Genomic DNA, 20,352 nt, shown 5'->3' on the forward strand with positions numbered 1-20,352 from the left:
CAAGCTGCATCACTTTTTTATGTGGATGTTTTGATATTTTCAGGAAAGGATGGCAGGTGGTGCCACGGTGAACACTCCCAACACATGCAGGAGGAAAGTGAGTACCTGCTTCATTACATCATGTGCACTCTGTTTTGGAACTCGCTGTTAAACTTTTTTTTTTCCATGTCAAGTGAAACCTGTCACTGTTGCCAGCCTTTCTCCTGTCAGTTTCCTATGAATCTATGAAGGAAAGAAAAGATGTGCTTCCATGGTATCGTGTCAGTAGTATTATCCATTGAAGGATTAGTTTAAATATTTTTCCAAAGCGTTGTTTTGCCTCCCATTTTTGTGCCTTCCTAGGGTATATATATGAAAGAAGAAAGAATGTAAATTTAGTCTATAATGTTCATTGCAACATCTTACAGGAAAAAAAGTCTTTTGTGGATTAACCGAGAATCTTTTTCTAAACTATAATTTTTGTATTCCAGTCTTCATGTGCTTATTTTAGTTTATGCATAGAAAAAAAAGAAGGATACAAAATCATATATTTTCTATAATGGTGTCATCTTGTTGGTATAAATATTTACTTGGAGATTCAGTTGAAACCTAACAATTAGCTGTCAATTTTGCATTCTTTTTTTTTTCGTATATATATATATATATATATATATATATATATATATATATATATATATATATATATATATATATATATATATATATATATATATATATATATATATATATATATATCTTTTTTATATACGAATATGTGAATGAAGAAAGGAAAAATGCAATTACAAAAAACTTTCCACAATAACAGGAATATTCACTTGAGTACTTTTTAGGTAAATATCAGATCTTCTAATTTATCTGTTTATTTATCTTTTACTGCATTTTACGGTTATGTAGATTAATAATATTTTGCATGTTATGATAAAGTGTCCTTGGAAACTATTACTGTAACAATCTATATTTAGTGTGAGTTTGATTTCCACATAAAAAAGAAAAAAAAATTTCCTTATCTGGAGAAAATATATTTACATTTTCTTTGTTCAATTGGTATTGATATTATTTTTAACTGATTTCCCAGGAAGCGTTACCACCATAATATTTGCGGCCTAACCTAAGGTAACTTTTTATCGTCATAACCTTTGTTGCAGCTTTATTAAGTAAAATCAGAGTTAAACTTGTATAGTTCTATGAAGTGTCCTTATTTGTCTCTGTGTATGTTGATTATCACCTTGAAAAGTCAAGGTGACGTGGGCCTTGATGACAAGAGCTGGCCAACACTATTTGTCTCCCTTTTTTTAGAGGCTCGTCATTGTAGATTTCTGAAAATATTAATTTCATCACGTTTTTTTTTTTTTTCTTGTCAGCGAATGAAAGAAAATTTATAGTTTTCTTTATCATTTAGTAAAGTATTAAATATCTTTTGAGGGATTATTCCCCTAGTAGAGTGAGGGGTTTATATTATTGTTACCACACATCTCTACACCTCACTGCCCCCGCCTGGCCCTGGAGGGCGCAACAATGATTTGGCCAGGACCACCTTTTGGTGTCCGCACATAAAAATTTTGATTTCAGTTTCAGAAATATTTTTTGGTTGGTAACTTTTGAAGGCGTATCTTATTTTATGTAATTTCTTCGTCAGACTCACCTTTGCTGTATTTTGCATATTTCAATTTATAGGCATGTGGGCGAAGATTTCTGTCTCGCAACTCTTGCAACTATCACCTCATCACTATAGATTGAGCTCTAGCGCGAAAGTGCGTGAATTATTTGCCATAACTCACTTCTTATATGGGATAGCTAGTCTTGGTTGGCACCATCAGACTCAGCAGTGACTGTAGAACAGAGATGTGTTGTAAAGAACTTGACAAAACAAAAAAGAAAATGATGAGTTGAACTGTGAAGATGTTAAAAAAAAAATGTTCATAACATGTTTTACTTATGCCTGCTATTTTCAAATGTTAATCATTGAATTGAATGCAGATAGCAAAACAGAGTCAATATGGGTAGATATTAAGGAATGATCACAGTCAGTAGTAATGGGAGTAGTGTACAAGCCACCGAACAGTACAAGAGAAATTAACACCTCACTGTGGCAGGAATTAAATAGAGCAGGAAGGTACAGTCAGGTATTTGTGGTAGGAGACTTTAATTTTAGGAATATCGACTGGAGCCTGATGGTGGATAACATGGAAGTAGAAGAATTTCTGAAGGTAATTCAGGAAAATTTTTTTAAATACAGTAAAATCCCTCTTATCCGGCATCAACAGGACCGCCGACATGCCGGATACTTGAATAGAAGTGAAATTATGTCCACAGTCACCACCCTACACTCACGCATCTTACCATAACAAAGATCAGCTGATCGCTGTGCCGCGCGTCGCCACCCGTACTGTCACCTCACACTCACCAACACACATTGTGATTGTAATTGTGACTCCTTCTGATCTTTTCAAGCTGAACCACTCGTATAACACTTTGTCCATCATTTCACCACGATGATACTGCAGTGTGTGACGATTTTCCGCTGCCTTTGGGGTGTCGGTAGCTTTCATGTAATCCCACAACTTTTTCGTTTGGGATTTAATGTCATAAATAGTTGATGAGCCCACACCATATTCCACCATTAGTTGCTGTCTGCTTTCATCTCTCTCTAATTGTTGACAAATGTCTACCTTCTGCTTAAGTGCAAGCACAACACGCTTCCTCTTTTCTAGAACTTTAGGCATAATGAAGGTGTCAGGCGATAAACAGTGCACACGCGGGACTGAGTCACTGAGTAAACAGTGCAGTGGGCCGCGGGTGGCGCGAAGCAGTGCGCTCTGGTGGCGAGGGGACGGGAATTTTAATCAATTTTATGAGTACACATTGATTTTTTATTGATTTTAAGGTTCGGGGAAAAATGTGCCGGATACTTGAAGCTGCCGGATGCTCGAATGCTGGATGAGAGGGATTTTAATGTAGGTAATCATAGAACCCACAAGGGAGAACAGTATTCTAGATATAATTCTTACTAACAGGGAGGAAGCAGTCATATAGGTAGAGGTTGGGGACAGCTAGGTGATAGTGACCATTGGGAAATTAGGTACAAATTAAAATGGAAGAAACTTTTAGAAGCAAAAATACTAGTAAAATACCTGACTTTAGGAGAGCAGTTTTTGAGGAATTAAAAAGGTACCTCCAAGGAGTTGACTGGCAACGGATGCAGGGTGAGGTGAGGTCAGGAACAGAGTTGAGAGAGATAAGGAAGGATGAGAGAGGTGAGGTGAGGTGTGAAGGTGAATGACAAGAGAAGGGAAGATTTGTCTGTAAGGGGTGGAGGAGAGAGAGATGGGGAGATAGGTATGAGTATGTTGGAGGGTCAAGTCATGCTGAAATGGGAGAGATGAGGTCGAGAAGAGTAAATGAAGAAGTGGAGAGGATGGAACTGGCCGAGATGGGGGGATTAGGTGAAGTAAATGTAGATGAGTTGCATAAATATTTCGTAGATAAATTCCATACATGTCAGTTAGCAAACATCCCGTATAGAGCAATAAGATCACAGAAAAATAACCCTAAATGGATGACTGCTAGGTTAAAACATCATATAGGGCAGAAGAGAAGTATATATAAGAGATTAAGGGCAGGTGAAGATGTTTTAAGGTCATAATATAATGAATTAGTTGAAACAATCAGGAGGTCAACAAGGGTAATTATGAATTAAAGGTAGCCAGCCAGGCAAAGACGGACCCCAAGGGATTTTATCAGGTATACAGGAAGAAATTAATAAGGATACTATAGGTCTATTAAAGGCAGCAGATGGGGAGCTGCTTAGTTCTGGGAGGAGTTTAGTAAAATTCTGAATGAGTATTTTTTAACTGTCTTCACCCAGGAAAACATGCAGGATATGCCAAATAGTGAACAGATGTTTAGAGCAGATGAGAATGAGAAGCTAGCAGATATTTCCATAACTAAGGAGATCATGGAACAGAAGATAGATAGGCTAAAAAAGTTCAAGGCACCAGGACCAGATGAAATATATCCCAGAGTACTTAAGAAATGCAAAGAGGTTATTAGTGAGCTGTTAGTCTCTCTCTTTAGGAAATCATTTGAGTCAGGTGAGGTACCAGTAATGTGGAGGTAGGCTAATGTAGTACCCTTCTTTAAAGGGTACTACATCTAATTATAGACCTGTCAGCTTAACTCCAGTTGTGAGTAAAATATTGGAGTCAATAATAGCGAGGAACATTAGGGAGCATTTAGACAAACATAACTTGATAAATCAGTCACAGCATGAATTCACAAAGGAGAAGTCTTGCCTGATGAACTTGTTAAGTTTTTACAGTAAAGTGTACGAGGCAGTAGATAATGGTGATAGTTATGATATCTTATATCTGGACTTTAGTAAAGCTTCTGACAAGGTACCCCCATCAGAGGCTCCTGAGAAAGGTTAGGGCACACGGGATAGATGGGAAGGTGTTAGGATGTATAAGGTCATGGCTAAGCGACAGGTGACAAAGAGTTGTAATAAACGGCTCTAAATCTAGGTGGTGCCTTGTAATTAGTGGGGTGCCACAGGGATCAGTATTAGGGTCATTGTTGTTTTTAATATATATCAATGACTTGGATATTGGAATTAGTAGTGATGTTAGTAAATTTGCAGATGACACAAAGATAGATTAATTAGGTCAGAATCGGATGGCATCACCTTGCAGGCAGATTTAGAGAAGATGAATGAATGGACGGACAGATGGCAAATGCAGTTTAATATCAACAAATGCAAAGTACTTAGGGTAGGTAGAGGAAACCCACACAGTAGATACACAATGTTTTAAACAACGAAACTCTGGTAGGTACAGGGTACGAGAAAGATTTAGGAATTATAGTTAGTTCTGAACTCTGTCTAGGAAAGCAATGCATAGAGGCCAGAAACGGCAAATAGTGTATTAGAATTCATTTTTAGGAGTGATAAAAGAAGATGGCCTGAAGTAATATTAAAGTTATATTTGGTGCTGGTCAGATCTCGTCAAGGCTACATTGTGCAGTTTTGGTCCCCACATTACAGGAAAGATATAGGTCTATTAGAATCAGTACAGAGGAGAATGACTTAAAGGATACAGGGGATGAGGAGCATTCCTTATGAGGCAAGATTAAAGCTGTTAAATTTGCATTCTTTAGAGAGATGTAGGCGAAGTGGGGACCTGATTGAAGTCTTTAAGTGGTATAAGGGTTATAACAAGGTGTATGTAAGCAAAATTCTTAGGATCAATAACCAGGATAGAACAAGTAATAACGGGTTCAAGCTTGAAAATTTTTCTAAAAAAGGTTCTCAAATAGAGTGGGAGATGAGTGGAATGGACTCAGTAATCTTGTTGTTTGTACTAAGACATTAGGGAGCTTTAAGAGAAGATTAGACAAGTTTATGAATGGGGATGATAGGTGGAAATAGATAGGTATATTTCATACAAGGACTGCCACGTGTAAGCCTGGCCACTTCATGTGGTGTTCCTTATTTCTTATGTTCTTATGTTCTTATGTACTGAAATATATTATTACTTTAAGTGAAAAAACTCTCGGGAATAGAATAGCTTGATCAGAATGCAGATAAAGCTCAACATATTGAAAACACAGAGTCATTTATAGCATTGTGTCACTCACTGCAACCTGCACAGCGGCTCGACACTATGCGTGGCACGTGCAGCCGGGCTTTGTTTGACAATGTCTGTGACGCATCCAAAAATTAGAACCAGCCGCTGGAGGAAGGTCTTTTAAGTTGTTAAGCAACTTAAAACACCTATTACCTAGTTATCTATTTTTTGTGAAGTCAAACTTCCTATTGTCATTTAAAAAAAAAATCAAACTTTTGTCTCCAAATAATCTTGCGCATTTCATCGCATGCATTGTTATTATTTATTTATTTTCTTCTCATGCAAAACCTCACTTTGTATGATCTTTAAGTTCTCTTCACTATATTATCTTAGGTATATTATTCCATTCAAAAATTGCAATTGATGCATAATTTATATACTATACAAAAATATTAAATTAATAAATTATCAAAAATAAAAAAACACAAACACTAATTTGATAATGTAATTACATATTCATATTTGCGTCCTCTTTTATAAATCATCCACAGTAATGTTTTTCTTGGTGCCTCATCCTCTCAGAATCCTCGCACTCACATCACACTCTCATCGTGCTTACCTCTCTGCATCTCAAACACATTCCTTGCAAGGTTAGCATTCCTGTGAAGGTTATGCATGTCCATGTACGCCTGTATGTACGTATCTGTGTATTGTTGCTGCTATTCATTGTCGTCTTGTTCTTGTTCTTCTCGACATTCTTCTTCTTTGTGTTGTTGTTCATGTTGCTAATTTGTTGTTGTTGCTCCTGCAGTTTTTTCTCTATGCTGGTGTAATCTGGTATGTTTTCTTTCTTTTATTTGATATTCATGAACAATATTTTGATTTCATTAGAAGTAAAAATGCAACTTTTTTTTTCATATCACAGTAATGCCTTATATTTTCTTTTGCTCTCTCTCTCTCTCTCTCTCTCTCTCTCTCTCTCTCTCTCTCTCTCTCTCTCTCTCTCTCTCTCTCTCTCTCTCTCTCTCTCTCTCTCTCTCTCTCTCTCTCTCTCTCTCTCTCTCTCTCTCTCTCTCTATCATGTTGCTAATTTGTTGTTGTTGCTCCTGCAGTTTTTTCTCTACGCTGGTGTAATCTGGTATGTTTTCTTTCTTTTATTTGATCATCATCTCTCTCTCTCTCTCTCTCTCTCTCTCTCTCTCTCTCTCTCTCTCTCTCTCTCTCTCTCTCTCTCTCTCTCTCTCTCTCTCTCTCTCTCTCTCTCTCTCTCTCTCTCTCTCTCTCTCTCTCTCTCTCTCTCTCTCTCTCTCTCTCTCTCTATATATATATATATATATATATATAGAGAGAGAGAGAGAGAGAGAGAGAGAGAGAGAGAGAGAGAGAGAGAGATGATGATCAAATAAAAGAAAGAAAACATACCAGATTACACCAGCGTAGAGAAAAAACTGCAGGAGCAACAACAACAAATTAGCAACATGAACAACAACACAAAGAAGAAAAATGAGGAGAAGAACAAGAATAAGAAGAATAAGAAGAGCAGCAACAGTAACTGCAATAACAACAACAATAGCATCATCAACAACAATAACAACAAAGGGAATAAATCTCTTTGTATCCAACAGGAGCAGAAAACATCATGGCTTTACCATCCAAGAGGTCTGGATGTCTCAAGCTACATAAATATTAATATAAAAGAAACATTTTTTTAGAGAAATAGTAAATATAAGCAATTATTCATACAATAAACACAAAAATGGAAATTAATGATTCAAAGTAAATATTATGAAGAGATTAGATAAAAATACAAACAGATGTAGGAGAGAAATTTTAACAACAAAAGCAAAAAATAAGCAATTCAGTTAAGCATAACAAAATAATCAAAGCGTCAGCAAATAAAGAGAGATGTAAATAATAAAGGGGAAATATAAGCATACATTATTATTACTATCATTTTTTAGTTAACAGTTTTATACAGGAACATCATATCATTTGTGAGAGAGAGAGAGAGAGAGAGAGAGAGAGAGAGAGAGAGAGAGAGAGAGAGAGAGAGAGAGAGAGAGAGAGCATCACAGTGTTCATTCACCTTGCATATTAATGAAGAGCTCAAGGGCATGATAGTGGATTACAGGGAGAGAAGTGAGGGAGAACAAGGGTGAGAGGAGAGAGAGAAGAGGAGAGAGAGAAGAGGAGAGAGAGGGAGAGGCAGGCTGAGGACAGAGTGAATGCAGGGTGTGGAGAGATGGGGAAGAGTAAGTGAGAAATAAGGTGAGAGCAGCATATATGAGAGAGAGAGAGAGAGAGAGAGAGAGAGAGAGAGAGAGAGAGAGAGAGAGAGAGAGAGAGAGAGAGAGAGAGAGAGAGAGAGAGAGAGAGAGGCAGGGGGTGATGGTTACTATGAAGACAACAGAAAAAGAATGAATGAAAAAATAGAGTGAGGAAAGAGTGAGGGAAGGTGAGAGGAACATCAAGGTGTAGAGACAAAGGGTGAGGGAAGGCACGGGAGATCAGGAAGACTGATGCAAATGAAAAACAGGAAAGGAAAAGTAAAAAGAGGGAGGTAAGACTCTTGTTTAAGTCATGCTGATACAGTTTGGTCTGGCTGGACAAAGCCTGTGATAACTTGTACTGTACAGAAAATGAACGAGTCAGGCATGACTTTTCCTCCTTTATTTCAACTAGACGGCACCACTGCTATCACATCTATTTCTAAAGCTGAACTCTTCATCCAGACCTTTGCTAAAAACTCTACCTTGGACGATTCTGGACTTGTTCCTCGCTCTCCTCCACCCTCTGACTACTTCATTCCACCTGTTAAAATTCTTCACAATGATGTTTTCCATGCCCTCACTGGCCTAACCCTGGGAAGGCTTATGGACTTGATGGGGTCCCTCCTATTGTTCTCCAAAACTGTGCCTCTGTGCACAGTTTCACCTTATCTAGTCAAACTCTTTTAGCTCTGTCTGTCAACATCTACTTTTCCTTCTTGTTGGAAGTTCGCCTATATTCAGCCTGTTCTTAAATAGGGTGACTGTTCTAATCCCACAAACTACCGTCCTATTGCTTTAATTTCCTGCCTATCTAAGATTTTTTAATCTATCCTCAACAGGAAGATTCTTAAACATCTATCACTTCACAACCTTCTTTCTGATCACCAGTATGGGTTCCGTCAAAGCCACTCTACTGGTGATCTTTTAGCTTTCCTTACTGAGTGGTGGTCATCCTCTTTTAGAGATTTTGGTAAAACTTTTGCTGTTGCCTTGGAGATATCAAAAGCTTTTGACAGAGTCTGGCACAAACCCTTGATTTCCAAACTACTGTCCTACAGCTTCTATCCTTCTCTCTGCAATTTAATATCAATAAATGCAAAGTACTTAGCGTAGGTAGAGGAAAGCCACACTGTAGTTACACATTAAACAACCAAACTCTGGTAGATACAGGGTACGAGAAAGATTTAGGAGTTATAGTTAGCTCTGAACTCCATCTAGGAAAACAATGCATAGAAACCAGAAACAGGCCAAATAGGGTACTAGGATTCATTTTTAGGAGTGTTAAAAGTAGAAGGCCAGAAGTAATATTAAAGTTATACTTGGCGCTGGTCAGACCTCATCTAGACTACGCTATGCAGTTCTGATCCCCACATTACAGGAAAGATATAGGTCTATTAGAATCAGTGCAGAGGAGAATGACTAAAAGAATACAGGGGATGAGGAGTATTCCTTACTAGGCGAGATTGAAGTTGTTAAATTTGCATTCTTTAAAGAAATGTAGGTTAAGAGGGGACCTGATAGAAGTCTTTAAGTGGTATAAGAGTTATAACAAGGGGGATGTAAGCAAAATTCTTTAGATCAGCAACAAGGGGAGAACAAGAAATAACAGGTTCAAGCTTGAAAAATTTAGGTTTAGGAAGGAGACAGGAAAAAATTGGTTCTCAAATAGAGTGATAGATGAGTGGAATGTACTCAGTAATCATATTGTTAGTGCTAGGACATCAGAGAGCATTAAGACAGGATTAGACAGGTATCTGGATGGGGATAATAGATGAAAATAGGTAGGTATATTTCATACAGGGATTGCCATGTGTAAGCCTGGTCGCTTCTTGCAACTTCCCTTATTTCTTATGTTCTTATGTTCTCTGTAACTTCATCATCACCTGGTATTGTTCAGTGCCTTGAAAATTCAATTCCTCCATCTATCAACTCGACACAACCTTCCAGACAACTATCCCCTCTTCTTCAATGACACTCAACAGTCCCCCTCTTCTACACTGAACATCCTCGGTCTGTCTTTTACTTATAATCTGAACTGGAAACTTCACATCTCATCTCTAGCTAAAACAGCTTGAATGAAGTTAGTTGTTCTGAGATGTTTCTGCCAGTTTTTCTCACCCACTCCAGCTGCTAATTGTACAAGGGCCTTATCCGTCCATGTATGGAGTATGCTTCACATGTCTGGGGGGGTTCCACTCATACCGCTCTTCTAGATAGGATGGAATCAAAAACTTTTCTTCTCATCAACTCCTCTCCTCTAACTGACTGTCTTTAGCCTTTCTCTCATCACCACAATGTTGCATCTCTAGCTGTCTTCCACCGCTATTTTCATGCTAACTGCTCTTCTGATTTTGGTAACTGCATGCCTCCCTCCTCCCATGGCCTCACTGCACAAGACTTTCTTCTTTCTCTCACCCCTATTCTGTCCACTTCTCTAATGCAAGAGTTAACCAGTATTCTCAATCATTCATCCCTTTCTCTGGTAAACTCTGGAACACCCTGCCTACTTCTGTATTTCCACCTTCCTATGACTTGAATTTCTTCAAGAGGAAGGTTTCAAGACACTTATCCTTCAAATTTTTACTACTGCTTTTAGACCCTTTTCTGGGACTGGGATCTCAGTTTTTTTTTTTTTTTCTTGCCCTTGGGCAGTGTCCCTCCTACATTAGAAAAAAAAACAATATGATATAGAACTAAATTATGATATATATATATATATATATATATATATATATATATATATATATATATATATATATATATATATATATATATATATATATATATATATATATATATATATATATATATATATATAACCCACTTAGGCTTTTTTTTATGCCAACCCTGAGTCAGGATGATCACCATGACCAGAATTATTTTTAGTTGGTGTTGACTGTTGTGCCACTACACTTATTGAACACCATTTGCTCCTATCGAAGAAAACTTAATATAAGATTATCGATTATGAACTGATGCAAAGAGTTTTCTTTTCTAACTTGCCTCGATATATAGAATTGTTAAAATTTTCTAAAGTTACAAAATTTACTGAGGCCTGTAAGATTTTCAACTCTTTTGGGGGGGATATTTAAAAATTCTAACATAGATACGTTGAAATGTAATGTATTGACAATTTTTTTCAAGTCACATAAATTTTTTTCAAGTCACATATTTTAAGAGTTTCAACATACGTTAAAGTGAAATATACCAGTCATTTGGTTACTTTATGCAACAAACAATTGTAATAAAAAAAATCAAACTGGCATCATCCAACTAGGTTGACTTTAGAAAACAGATTGAGAAGAATTTATGAGTAAATGCCTTTGGTTGATTGACAGTCATTGACCTCTCATTAATTACAAGGAAGGGAATGATTCTTTTTTTTATTTTACTGATCATGGTGAGTGATAATAGAAAAGTTTGGCTTAATATAAATGTATTCATGTGTTTTCTCATTGCCATGATAAGTTAATTTGTTAATTGCTTCAGTCTCTCTCTCTCTCTCTCTCTCTCTCTCTCTCTCTCTCTCTCTCTCTCTCTCTCTCTCTCTCTCTCTCTCTCTCTCTCTCTCTCTCTCTCAAAATTCCATCATATTCATCACTTTATTGCTGCTCCCTCCATCTTACTCAGAGGGCGCAGGGTGAGGTGGCGAGCAGGGCGCCAGAGAGCAAAGAAAGATATGAAGACAGGAAATTAGGTTTGGAAAAGACAGTGGTGGGTCGGCGAGCGGCGGGTTATGCGGCGATGTGAAGGGAAGAGCCGTGTGTGGAAGGCATCAGTGAGGAGGCTACTTGGCCGCTCGTAATTTAAGTCTGAGTTGTGAGAAGCAGTGAACTGAGAAATAGGAGCAGTGTAGGGAGGAGTGAATGAATAATTCAAGATGCACAGTAAGGAAAGGGGAAGAATGTGTAGGGCTAGAAGGGGAAGAAGGAAGAGGCTTAGATTAAAGAGTAAAGATGAGGCATCTTCTTTTCATTGTTTATGGATTATCGCTGTTATGGCGAGTAAAAAGAAAATATATAGGAAATAACTTATTGGTGATCAGTAACATTAGTAACACGTTTACTTAAATTAAACCACCACATGCTTCTTTCTTTTATATTGGCATCTGTTGAGGGTGGTTAGGAGCGATCACACTTCAGTCTGGGAGGCGAGGAGCCAGCATTTTTACCTAACTTATAGCCCCTCTTTGTTGTAAGGTGCCTGGAGACGCAAATTGCATAAACGTACCTTTTTCTTAAACGCTTATAAAATGTACATTGTAAAAAATAATCTATAAATTTTACAGAAAATTCACTGGCAACAAGGCTGCCAAACTTTTTCTCTAAAATTTACAGTTATCTGTAAACAAAAATTTCCATATAAATAACAGATTTTCTGTAAATTTTAAATGTTTCTGTATTTTTTCCTTGTAAATTATCACAGGATTTTTTTGTATACCATTTACAGAAATTACTCATCAAAAAAAGGGGAAAATGTATTTCTCAATTTTAGTCTATCTTACTGGAACAGTACTGGCCAACAGTATTTGTAGTTTACATGAACTTGTGAACAACTTAGCAGTATCAAATTCTTAAGAAATTTGTAGTTAATATCCATAATGTATCAAATTCTTAAGAAATTTCTAGTTAATATCCATATTGTGTACACTTGATGATAGTAGTACAGCACATAGATCCTTCATTATATCAAACTAATCTGGAAAGTCTGGGTTGATAAAAAAAAAAAAAAAGATACATCTAATGACTTGTTGGCATATGACCCTTTTTTTTGTATATGCCAAATTTTCTCTGTACATCAGAAAAAAAGTTTGTATACTTGTGTATGTGTACTACTGTATATGCAGTTAAGACAATACAGTACATACGTATCAAATTATGACTTTAGATACAAATGGTAGACATTGCAATGCTGCTGCTCTCACTACACATTACTGTTTACAGTTGCCAGCTGATCACACGCCTGAATGCCTGCTGGCCAACTGAACCATGCACCACATATTAATAAAGTGTATTCAGTATACACTGAGCAACAGTTCAAAAGGTCGACTGACTGGCAGCCAGGCAGGAGTATATTGTTTCCTCCAGATGGTCAGCATGTAAACAAAAGGCACACTGAGAGCAGTGGGCAAGTGGTATACATAAACTTTTTATGACAAACTGAAAAGTTCGCTGTATGCAGAAAAGAGCAGATATCAGAAGAAACCAGTGTTTGAAAGAGCAAATTTGATATATTGAGGTTATATCCTGAATCAACAGCAATGTTTTAATTACAGCAGTAAAATGCTGTAAACTTTCCAATATCCATCCTAGTTATTATCCAAAGGCCCATCCGGAGAGTGCAACATCTGGATAGGGATATAAATGACTGTAAAACATCCGGATAATGACTTACTGTCTGAATAGTGACCCTTACCCTCCAGATAGCAACTCTTACTGTCACGATAGCCAATCAGACACTTGTTTGGATAATGACGAGTCTGGATACCGACAGTCTGGATATTGGAGCGATGGAAATGCGACTATTCAGTACTCGTGACATTTTTTACATTTAATAACAATTTAAGTAAATAAATACTAAAATCATAATTGACTCAGTAGAACATATATTTATTAGGGCACTTTGAGGACTTTTTTTTATGAATATTAAATATTCTTTTCTATATGAACAGATCTTGAGTATATCACACATCTACCTGATTATGTACAAAAATATTTAATTACGTCGGTGGGAAATCACTTCACCTGAACCAAAGTATATGAAAATAAGTTAACTGCTTCCAGTATCTGAAACATTCTTGGGAAAATAAGCAAGGTATTATTTAAACTGTATGTGTTTATGAGAGAAACACAGAAGGAATGCAAGGACTGATATGTGTAAGGAATCTGATAACCAAGCTGAAAAAAAAAAAAAATAATAATAAAAAAAAAGAAAAAAAACAAACATCCTTTTAGTTAAAGCACAGCATTAGTAATAATAAACATGGGAACTTGTATCCTGTCCTACTGCCCATGGAAAAATTATAAAGGTGAGACAATTCATAGGAGAAAGATTTTATTTAACACAATGTATCCAACAGCACATCGGGTTAGGGCATGGACAACCTACATTTTCCTCATATTCTCATGTAAAAGATGAACTAGATAAGAGGCCTCAAAATAAAAATGAGGTAAAGGGAGAAATTACCTGAGCACATTTTTAAAACTAAACATACATTAGACAAACTTGCAAAAAATATTTCCACAAAACTACACTATACAATTAAATCAATTACTTGACACTTCATTAAAGAGCATTCCTAAAAAATAATAAATAAATAAATAAAAATAACAGTGAATCTAAGCATTTCACTACATCACCAAGCATGGAGAGAACTTTACATAATCATCATCATTACACTTCATTAAAAGAGAATTTAAGAAAAAAAAAAATCATAATGAACCTAGGCATTTAACTATACATCAACCAGCATGGAGAGAACTTTACATCATCAGCATCATCATCACCATTATAATCATTACATAGACAAATAAAAAAAAGCATTCCAGAAAAAATTTGAACCTAGGTATTTAATTTACATCACCAATCATGGAGAAAACTTGCATTATCATCATCATCACCACCATTATAATCATCATTATACTTGCATGGAGAAAACTTGACATCATCATCATCATCACCTTTATAATCATTACACCATTATTAAGAGCATTCCAGAAAAAAAAAAAAAAAAAAAAAAAAATATATATATATATATATATATATATATATATATATATATATATATATATATATATATATATATATATATATATATATATATATATATATAATGAACCTAGGCATTTAAGTACATCACCTTTACAGCATCACCATTATAATTGTCATTGACACATCATTAAAAAAAGAGCATTATTTAAGTACATCACCAAGACTGGAAGAGAAGTTTCATCCACTTGTGTATCACAATTCTAGTTTCCTCCCCTCTAGTGGCTGACAGCATCTGCAATAGTTAAGATAATGAAAACATGATACAAAAGTTGCATTGTTGTCTTCAGTCTTGAACGCACAATACAAGTACTTCATATAAACAGTAAGGTATATACTACAGGGCAAATTGTTTATTTCTACTGAAGTCAGTGGTAATAAATAAATTAAATAAATGATGGCCCACTAAGTTTCCAAATAGGGATGACCAGCCCCTTTTTTCCTGGCACAAGCACATTAAAGCAATCTAACCGTCATAACACACTCATAGCATCTCTAATAAAATTAGTAATCAAACAAATTAATTATTTGTGAGGTAAAATGAAATGGTAAATAAGACACTGTAATACATGTGACTTCCTGGAAGCTTATTTTTCACTTAACAAAAACCCAATATAAGTGTTCCAAGATTTCTTAAAAGAAAATAATGATTAATCTCCATAATGATAAAGCAATGTTTTCATAAGTAATAAACATTACCTGGTGGGATTTAGCTCCTCCAGTCTACATCAGCAATACCATTAATCAGGGACAGGACCTTCGGATGGACTTCAGAGTGCCTTTTGCAATGTTTTTTTTTACTTCTATCTTGCTCCCCCATTTGGGATTGATACCAGCAAAACATCTGTAGTGATGGAAGGTAATGTACTATGGAGGTACACTGGAGGTGTTCTGGACAGATTTATCTATATGTTTATATATATATATATATATATATATATATATATATATATATATATATATATATATATATATATATATATATATATATATATATATATATATATATATATATATATGAATTACCTTTGAATGAACTCGAGTGTTGATGCAGAATCCATGGGGTACCTTATATTAAAGTTGTAATAGGAGGCCAACAGCATAGCTAGGCCAGTGGTAAATGTGGCAATATGCTCAGTGACAACAACACCATCAATTGACAGCATATATCTTGTTGTAGTAAACCTTGATTCTCCTGAAAGTATTAAAAATAAATAAATAAATAAAAATAACATAGCCACCTGGTCAGGATTTCATGACTTGTCTCTAGCATCTTCACCCCTTTCTCACCAATCAATGCTTGTGGCAGAACTGCAGTAGATATTTTACCTCCTCTTCCTAAAGCTTTTTCCACAAAAGACCAGGTAATAATAATGGTAACATAATTTTTATGGACCACAAGATACTTCTCTCTCATAATTTTTATAACAAATACCCACACATCCCCTTCCTGTTTATTAAGCACAAAGGAACCAATTAATAACTTTATCAAAGGTAAAATGATAAGAAAATTACAATTATTTACACTGCTCCTGGTTGTAATATTACACCTCCTTTGGTTACATATGTATATAAATGATAAGCTAGTCCCTTCCAAGTCATAAATGTCATTTCTTGTTGTACTGGATACCTCCTAACTTGGTGACAAGTCATCACAGAGGTCTGAATTTGATGAGTAGACCATTTCAGTTGGCAAGTCCTTAACTGTTTGATATGTGTGATGCCTACTTAAGTGTGATTTAAATGTGGTTGTCTTTGAGAACATTTTGGAGCACTGATTAAAGGGGCACTGAATCCTGGTGCCATCATCAATGTGCTGTCTCAAATGCTTTAATAAATCCTTCATTTTTATCATAAACTTGTTGGCACAAAAGAGTTTTACACTGTAATTTCAAATGGAGACTTAAGATCAACAATTTTTCATCACTTTTTGACCTACATTCTTGATGGTCTTGGTATATATGAGCCTTTAGCCCTGCATATGATGAAAGTGTCCATTTGGAATCCCTTAATGGGCATTTGATAACTCTTCTGTATTGATTTAAATGCAACAGGCAATGATTTACACAATTTTTCACTGACCTTGATACATGATTACAGAGAGGACATGAAGACTCTGAATCCATGACACAAAAGTAATTACTAAAAAATCATTAGTACTTAACTGTGCTTGCCCTTCAGGTATTCAGAGATTATTACAACACTTAAGAAACATACTTTTTTTCTAAAAGTGGTAGTGGACTCATGGAACAAACTCCACTACATTTTCACTCATTCATCAGTCTTCCACTCATCTGTGCCCACCAGCCGGATGTAACAGATTACCACTTAACCTAGGTAATCAACCTAACAAACTAATGAAACTAACCATCATAACCAAACCAAACCAAATTAGACTGACCTAACTAACCTAACCAAGCCAAACCAGCATAATTTAACATAGGTATATAATCAAACTAACCAAACTAAGAGTGCAGATGAGTTTAGTTAATTATTTAATTTACCAATGACTTCCTGCATAAACATGATTTATATTAGGTAGGTAAAAAAAATGTATACATCATGCACAAATAAACACACTTAATAATGACATGGCTTACAAGCTGAGATTAACCAACCATTGAATTGTCACTTACATGCGAGAGAGGAGACCAGGAATGTTGTTGGATGGAAGGCCTTTAGGCCTTAGGACCTTAGGAGGTAGGTAGGTAGAATACTGGCTAGCTGTGCCCTTGGTGATGTTTTTGTTGAGGCTGTATAGTTCAGTCTTAACAACAGCGTCAACTTAGCCTCTAGTGTCCCAGAAGTGCAGTAAGCTGACAGTATCAAGCTTGATGAAAGTACAGGCCTGGGTCTCACTCAGTGCAGGATAAAAAAGGTGTAGCTACTGGTCTCGTACTGGCATTTGGCAGGCACCTCGTATTCATAAACAGAAAAATTGGTGGTTCAACAGTTGGAAATCTCGATGTGCATGTAACTACTCCTATGCTTTTATTATTTTTCTCATCATACTTCCTCAAAATTTCATACTACTAAATGTTTGAACTGAGATAACAAAATATATTTCTTACCTTGCATGTCTCCCCAGAGTAGAATATTCCATCTTCTGGTTACTGAAGTTACTAGGTCGAAGTAACCTTGCGTCACCGAAATATTATATAGAACGTTTGAGCTTTTCATTTCATTATGAATAATTTTCATCATCACTTTAAGTGAAAATATTTGTATACGATAAATGCACATCGACATACAAAGGCGCTACATGACAAGTTTTCAGTAACAGTGCCACGTGTCGCAATAAACAATGCACATGACAAATAATATAGAAAAAAAAAAAAACATTTAAAGTATGTTTTTAAGGCTATTGGTATAACAGCAATGAATAAGTATTACATTCCAAGTATTTAATGAAGAATAATATTGAAGACAACCGCTTAGCAACGAAGAAAAAATGCAACATTTACAGACACCCTGTTGCTTTGATTTACAGTGTTTATCTGTATTTAATTCTATCTCGATAAAATATTATTTAGATAATATGGAGGCTTATGGTGTCTCGGCACACACTCAACATTGCCTGTTAAATGTTAACAAGGACTGAGCCAAGAAATTCAAGACATCACAACCAAATTGCATGTCACATACAACGGTCGGATTTGTAAACTTTGGTTACAGCTATTTCCTGTCAGTATTTATGGGAAAAATACTGTAAAAACAACAATTATTTTGTACAGTGTAGTAAGAAAGTTCCCTTAAAGACACCTAACGAGTAAGACTTTTGCACACACACACACACACACACACACACACACACTATGGCAGCAGCAGGAGCACAAGCAACAGCAGTCCGGACTTTGTTTCGTTATTGGTGAAGAAACACTATGTTTTTCTCTTTGTTTTTAGGTTTTAACACGGTCCTCTGATTTTGTGTTTGTGTTGTCGGATGCAGCAGAGACGGGACGTTTTTCTTTCCTCGCAGCCAGATGATGTAGACTGGCTTTTTCCTGCTCCTCCTGACACACTCACAATTTACCGGTGAGTGACGGGGACGGAGCAGTTTTTGTAGTGCAGTGTACGTCCCTCCATTTTTAGGTTTACATTTAAGTGAAGGCTGTCATGCTTGCCTATGTTATTCCATGTGCATGTAAGGTAAGGCTGCTTGACAAAGTGTCTGACTCACTGCAGACACTTGCTTTATACTGTACTGTAATAAACAAGTAATTTCTCAATGTAAAGGAAACAGTGAGTCACAAAAGTGCCTCTCAATATGATTTGGTAATGAAAAGTAGAATACATGTATGAAGTATGTATGTATGAATGTATGAAGTAAATAGATAATAAATAAGTGAATAAATAAATAAATAAATAAATGGATGAATTAATGCATACCCTAGAGAACATTTCATACCTACTGAGCTTACCATGGCAAATACACTGATATGCTACAAAAAATGCACACAAGTATATGAAGATGGAAAAAAAATGGGGGAAGTTTGTCTTGTTATGTTATTTCTTTGGTTACTGCTCTTCTGAATTTGACATCAGCATGCGTCTCTCCTTCCCCACGCTGACGCTACGCAAGACTTTCACTTTTATTAGGTTCCCTTTCAGTAGTCCAGGAGTCAAGCATTTTCTTCATTCTTACATCCCCTTCATTAGTAAACTCTGGAATTCTCTGTCTATTTCTGTTTTTTTTTCCCTTTCCTGTGACTAGTTTTAAGAGTATTGAGGCACTTCCTGAAACATATTTAGATTTTTTATTATTGATTTTCTTTTTATCTTTTCTCTTTTTTTGTCTGTGTGTATGGAAGTGACAACTGAAAAGATATTTTTTTGTTCCTCTGTTTGCCATTCGCCAAGAAGATATGAGAGTGTGAGTATAAGTAGTGGCTATATGCAAATGTTAGACTACCATTTTATACTGACTCTAAATTAAACATGCATTGCATTGTTTAATGCAGTGTTTCAAGTTGAGCCGTCCAATATCTTTTGCATCTAATTGATTTTTGTGTTCGGCTATTTGAATTTTTATTTCCAAATGCAGCTCCATGTTTTTAAGAAGCATAAAGGGTTGGAGAAAAATAAAAGCTTTCCTGAGATGTAATAGGTGTTAATGTTAATAACAGTAGTAGTAGTAGTAGTAGTAGCAGTAGTAGTAGTAGTAGTAGTAGTAGTAGTAGTAGTAGTAGTAATAGTAGTAGTAGTAGTAGTAGTAGTAGTAGTAGTAGTAGTAGTAGTAGTAGTAGTAATAGTAGTAGTAGTAATAGTAGTAGTAGTAGTAGCAGTAGTAAAGAGCAGGATTATCAGCTGGAGTGACACCAATTCAGTTTTTCTATTAATTATGTTTTCTTACTATTATTCCACACCTTGTCAATCCACGCAAGGAAAAAAAAAAGAAAAGACAAAAAGAAAACGTATTTTAAAAAAGTGAGAGGCAAGACCAGCAAGTGAAACACGCCCTGCCTTCTCCATAGACTTCACGTGTTTACTGCCCCGCTACAGTCTTACATCTTACTGATCTGATACAGTCTGATACATCTTACAGATGTAAGATACAGTCTTACGATGGAGGCGCTTAATGTGGTGCATTTGTATGAAAGAATTTACTTTTTGCCATGAATATTTCTCTCTCTCTCTCTCTCTCTCTCTCTCTCTCTCTCTCTCTCAGTGACGTGCATGGGTGTGGGTGTCGAGAGGAGAGCAAACGGCCAAATGTACGGCGACGGGCTAGTGTTTGCATGCGCCGCGTGGGG

The 20,352-nt window shown here is 36.0% G+C and overlaps 1 protein-coding gene and 1 long non-coding RNA gene across 12 annotated transcripts in view; one reads left to right on the forward strand and one right to left on the reverse strand.

Moving 5' to 3' along the window:
- The window catches only part of LOC135111971 (circumsporozoite protein-like), a 175,442-nt gene that overhangs the window by 67,272 nt on the left and 87,818 nt on the right, over positions 1-20,352 (forward strand). For 9 of the 11 annotated variants that reach the window (XM_064025657.1, XM_064025649.1, XM_064025650.1 and 6 more), the window contains one exon: positions 44-97. The exons of the other annotated variants lie outside the window; for them this stretch is intronic. In XM_064025657.1, coding sequence (XP_063881727.1) covers positions 44-97 — 54 coding nt within the window. The remainder of the gene's footprint in view (positions 1-43; positions 98-20,352) is intronic. 11 annotated transcript variants of the gene reach the window in all.
- LOC135112451 (uncharacterized) lies at positions 14,676-18,401 on the reverse strand. The gene is made up of 4 exons (XR_010274393.1): positions 17,236-18,401; positions 15,626-15,794; positions 15,299-15,443; positions 14,676-14,834 (listed from the first exon to the last, which is right to left on the reverse strand). It is a non-coding gene; the product is annotated as an uncharacterized LOC135112451 (long non-coding RNA).

Source organism: Scylla paramamosain, chromosome 23 (genome assembly GCF_035594125.1).
Source record: "Scylla paramamosain isolate STU-SP2022 chromosome 23, ASM3559412v1, whole genome shotgun sequence".
NCBI lineage: Eukaryota > Metazoa > Arthropoda > Malacostraca > Decapoda > Portunidae > Scylla > Scylla paramamosain.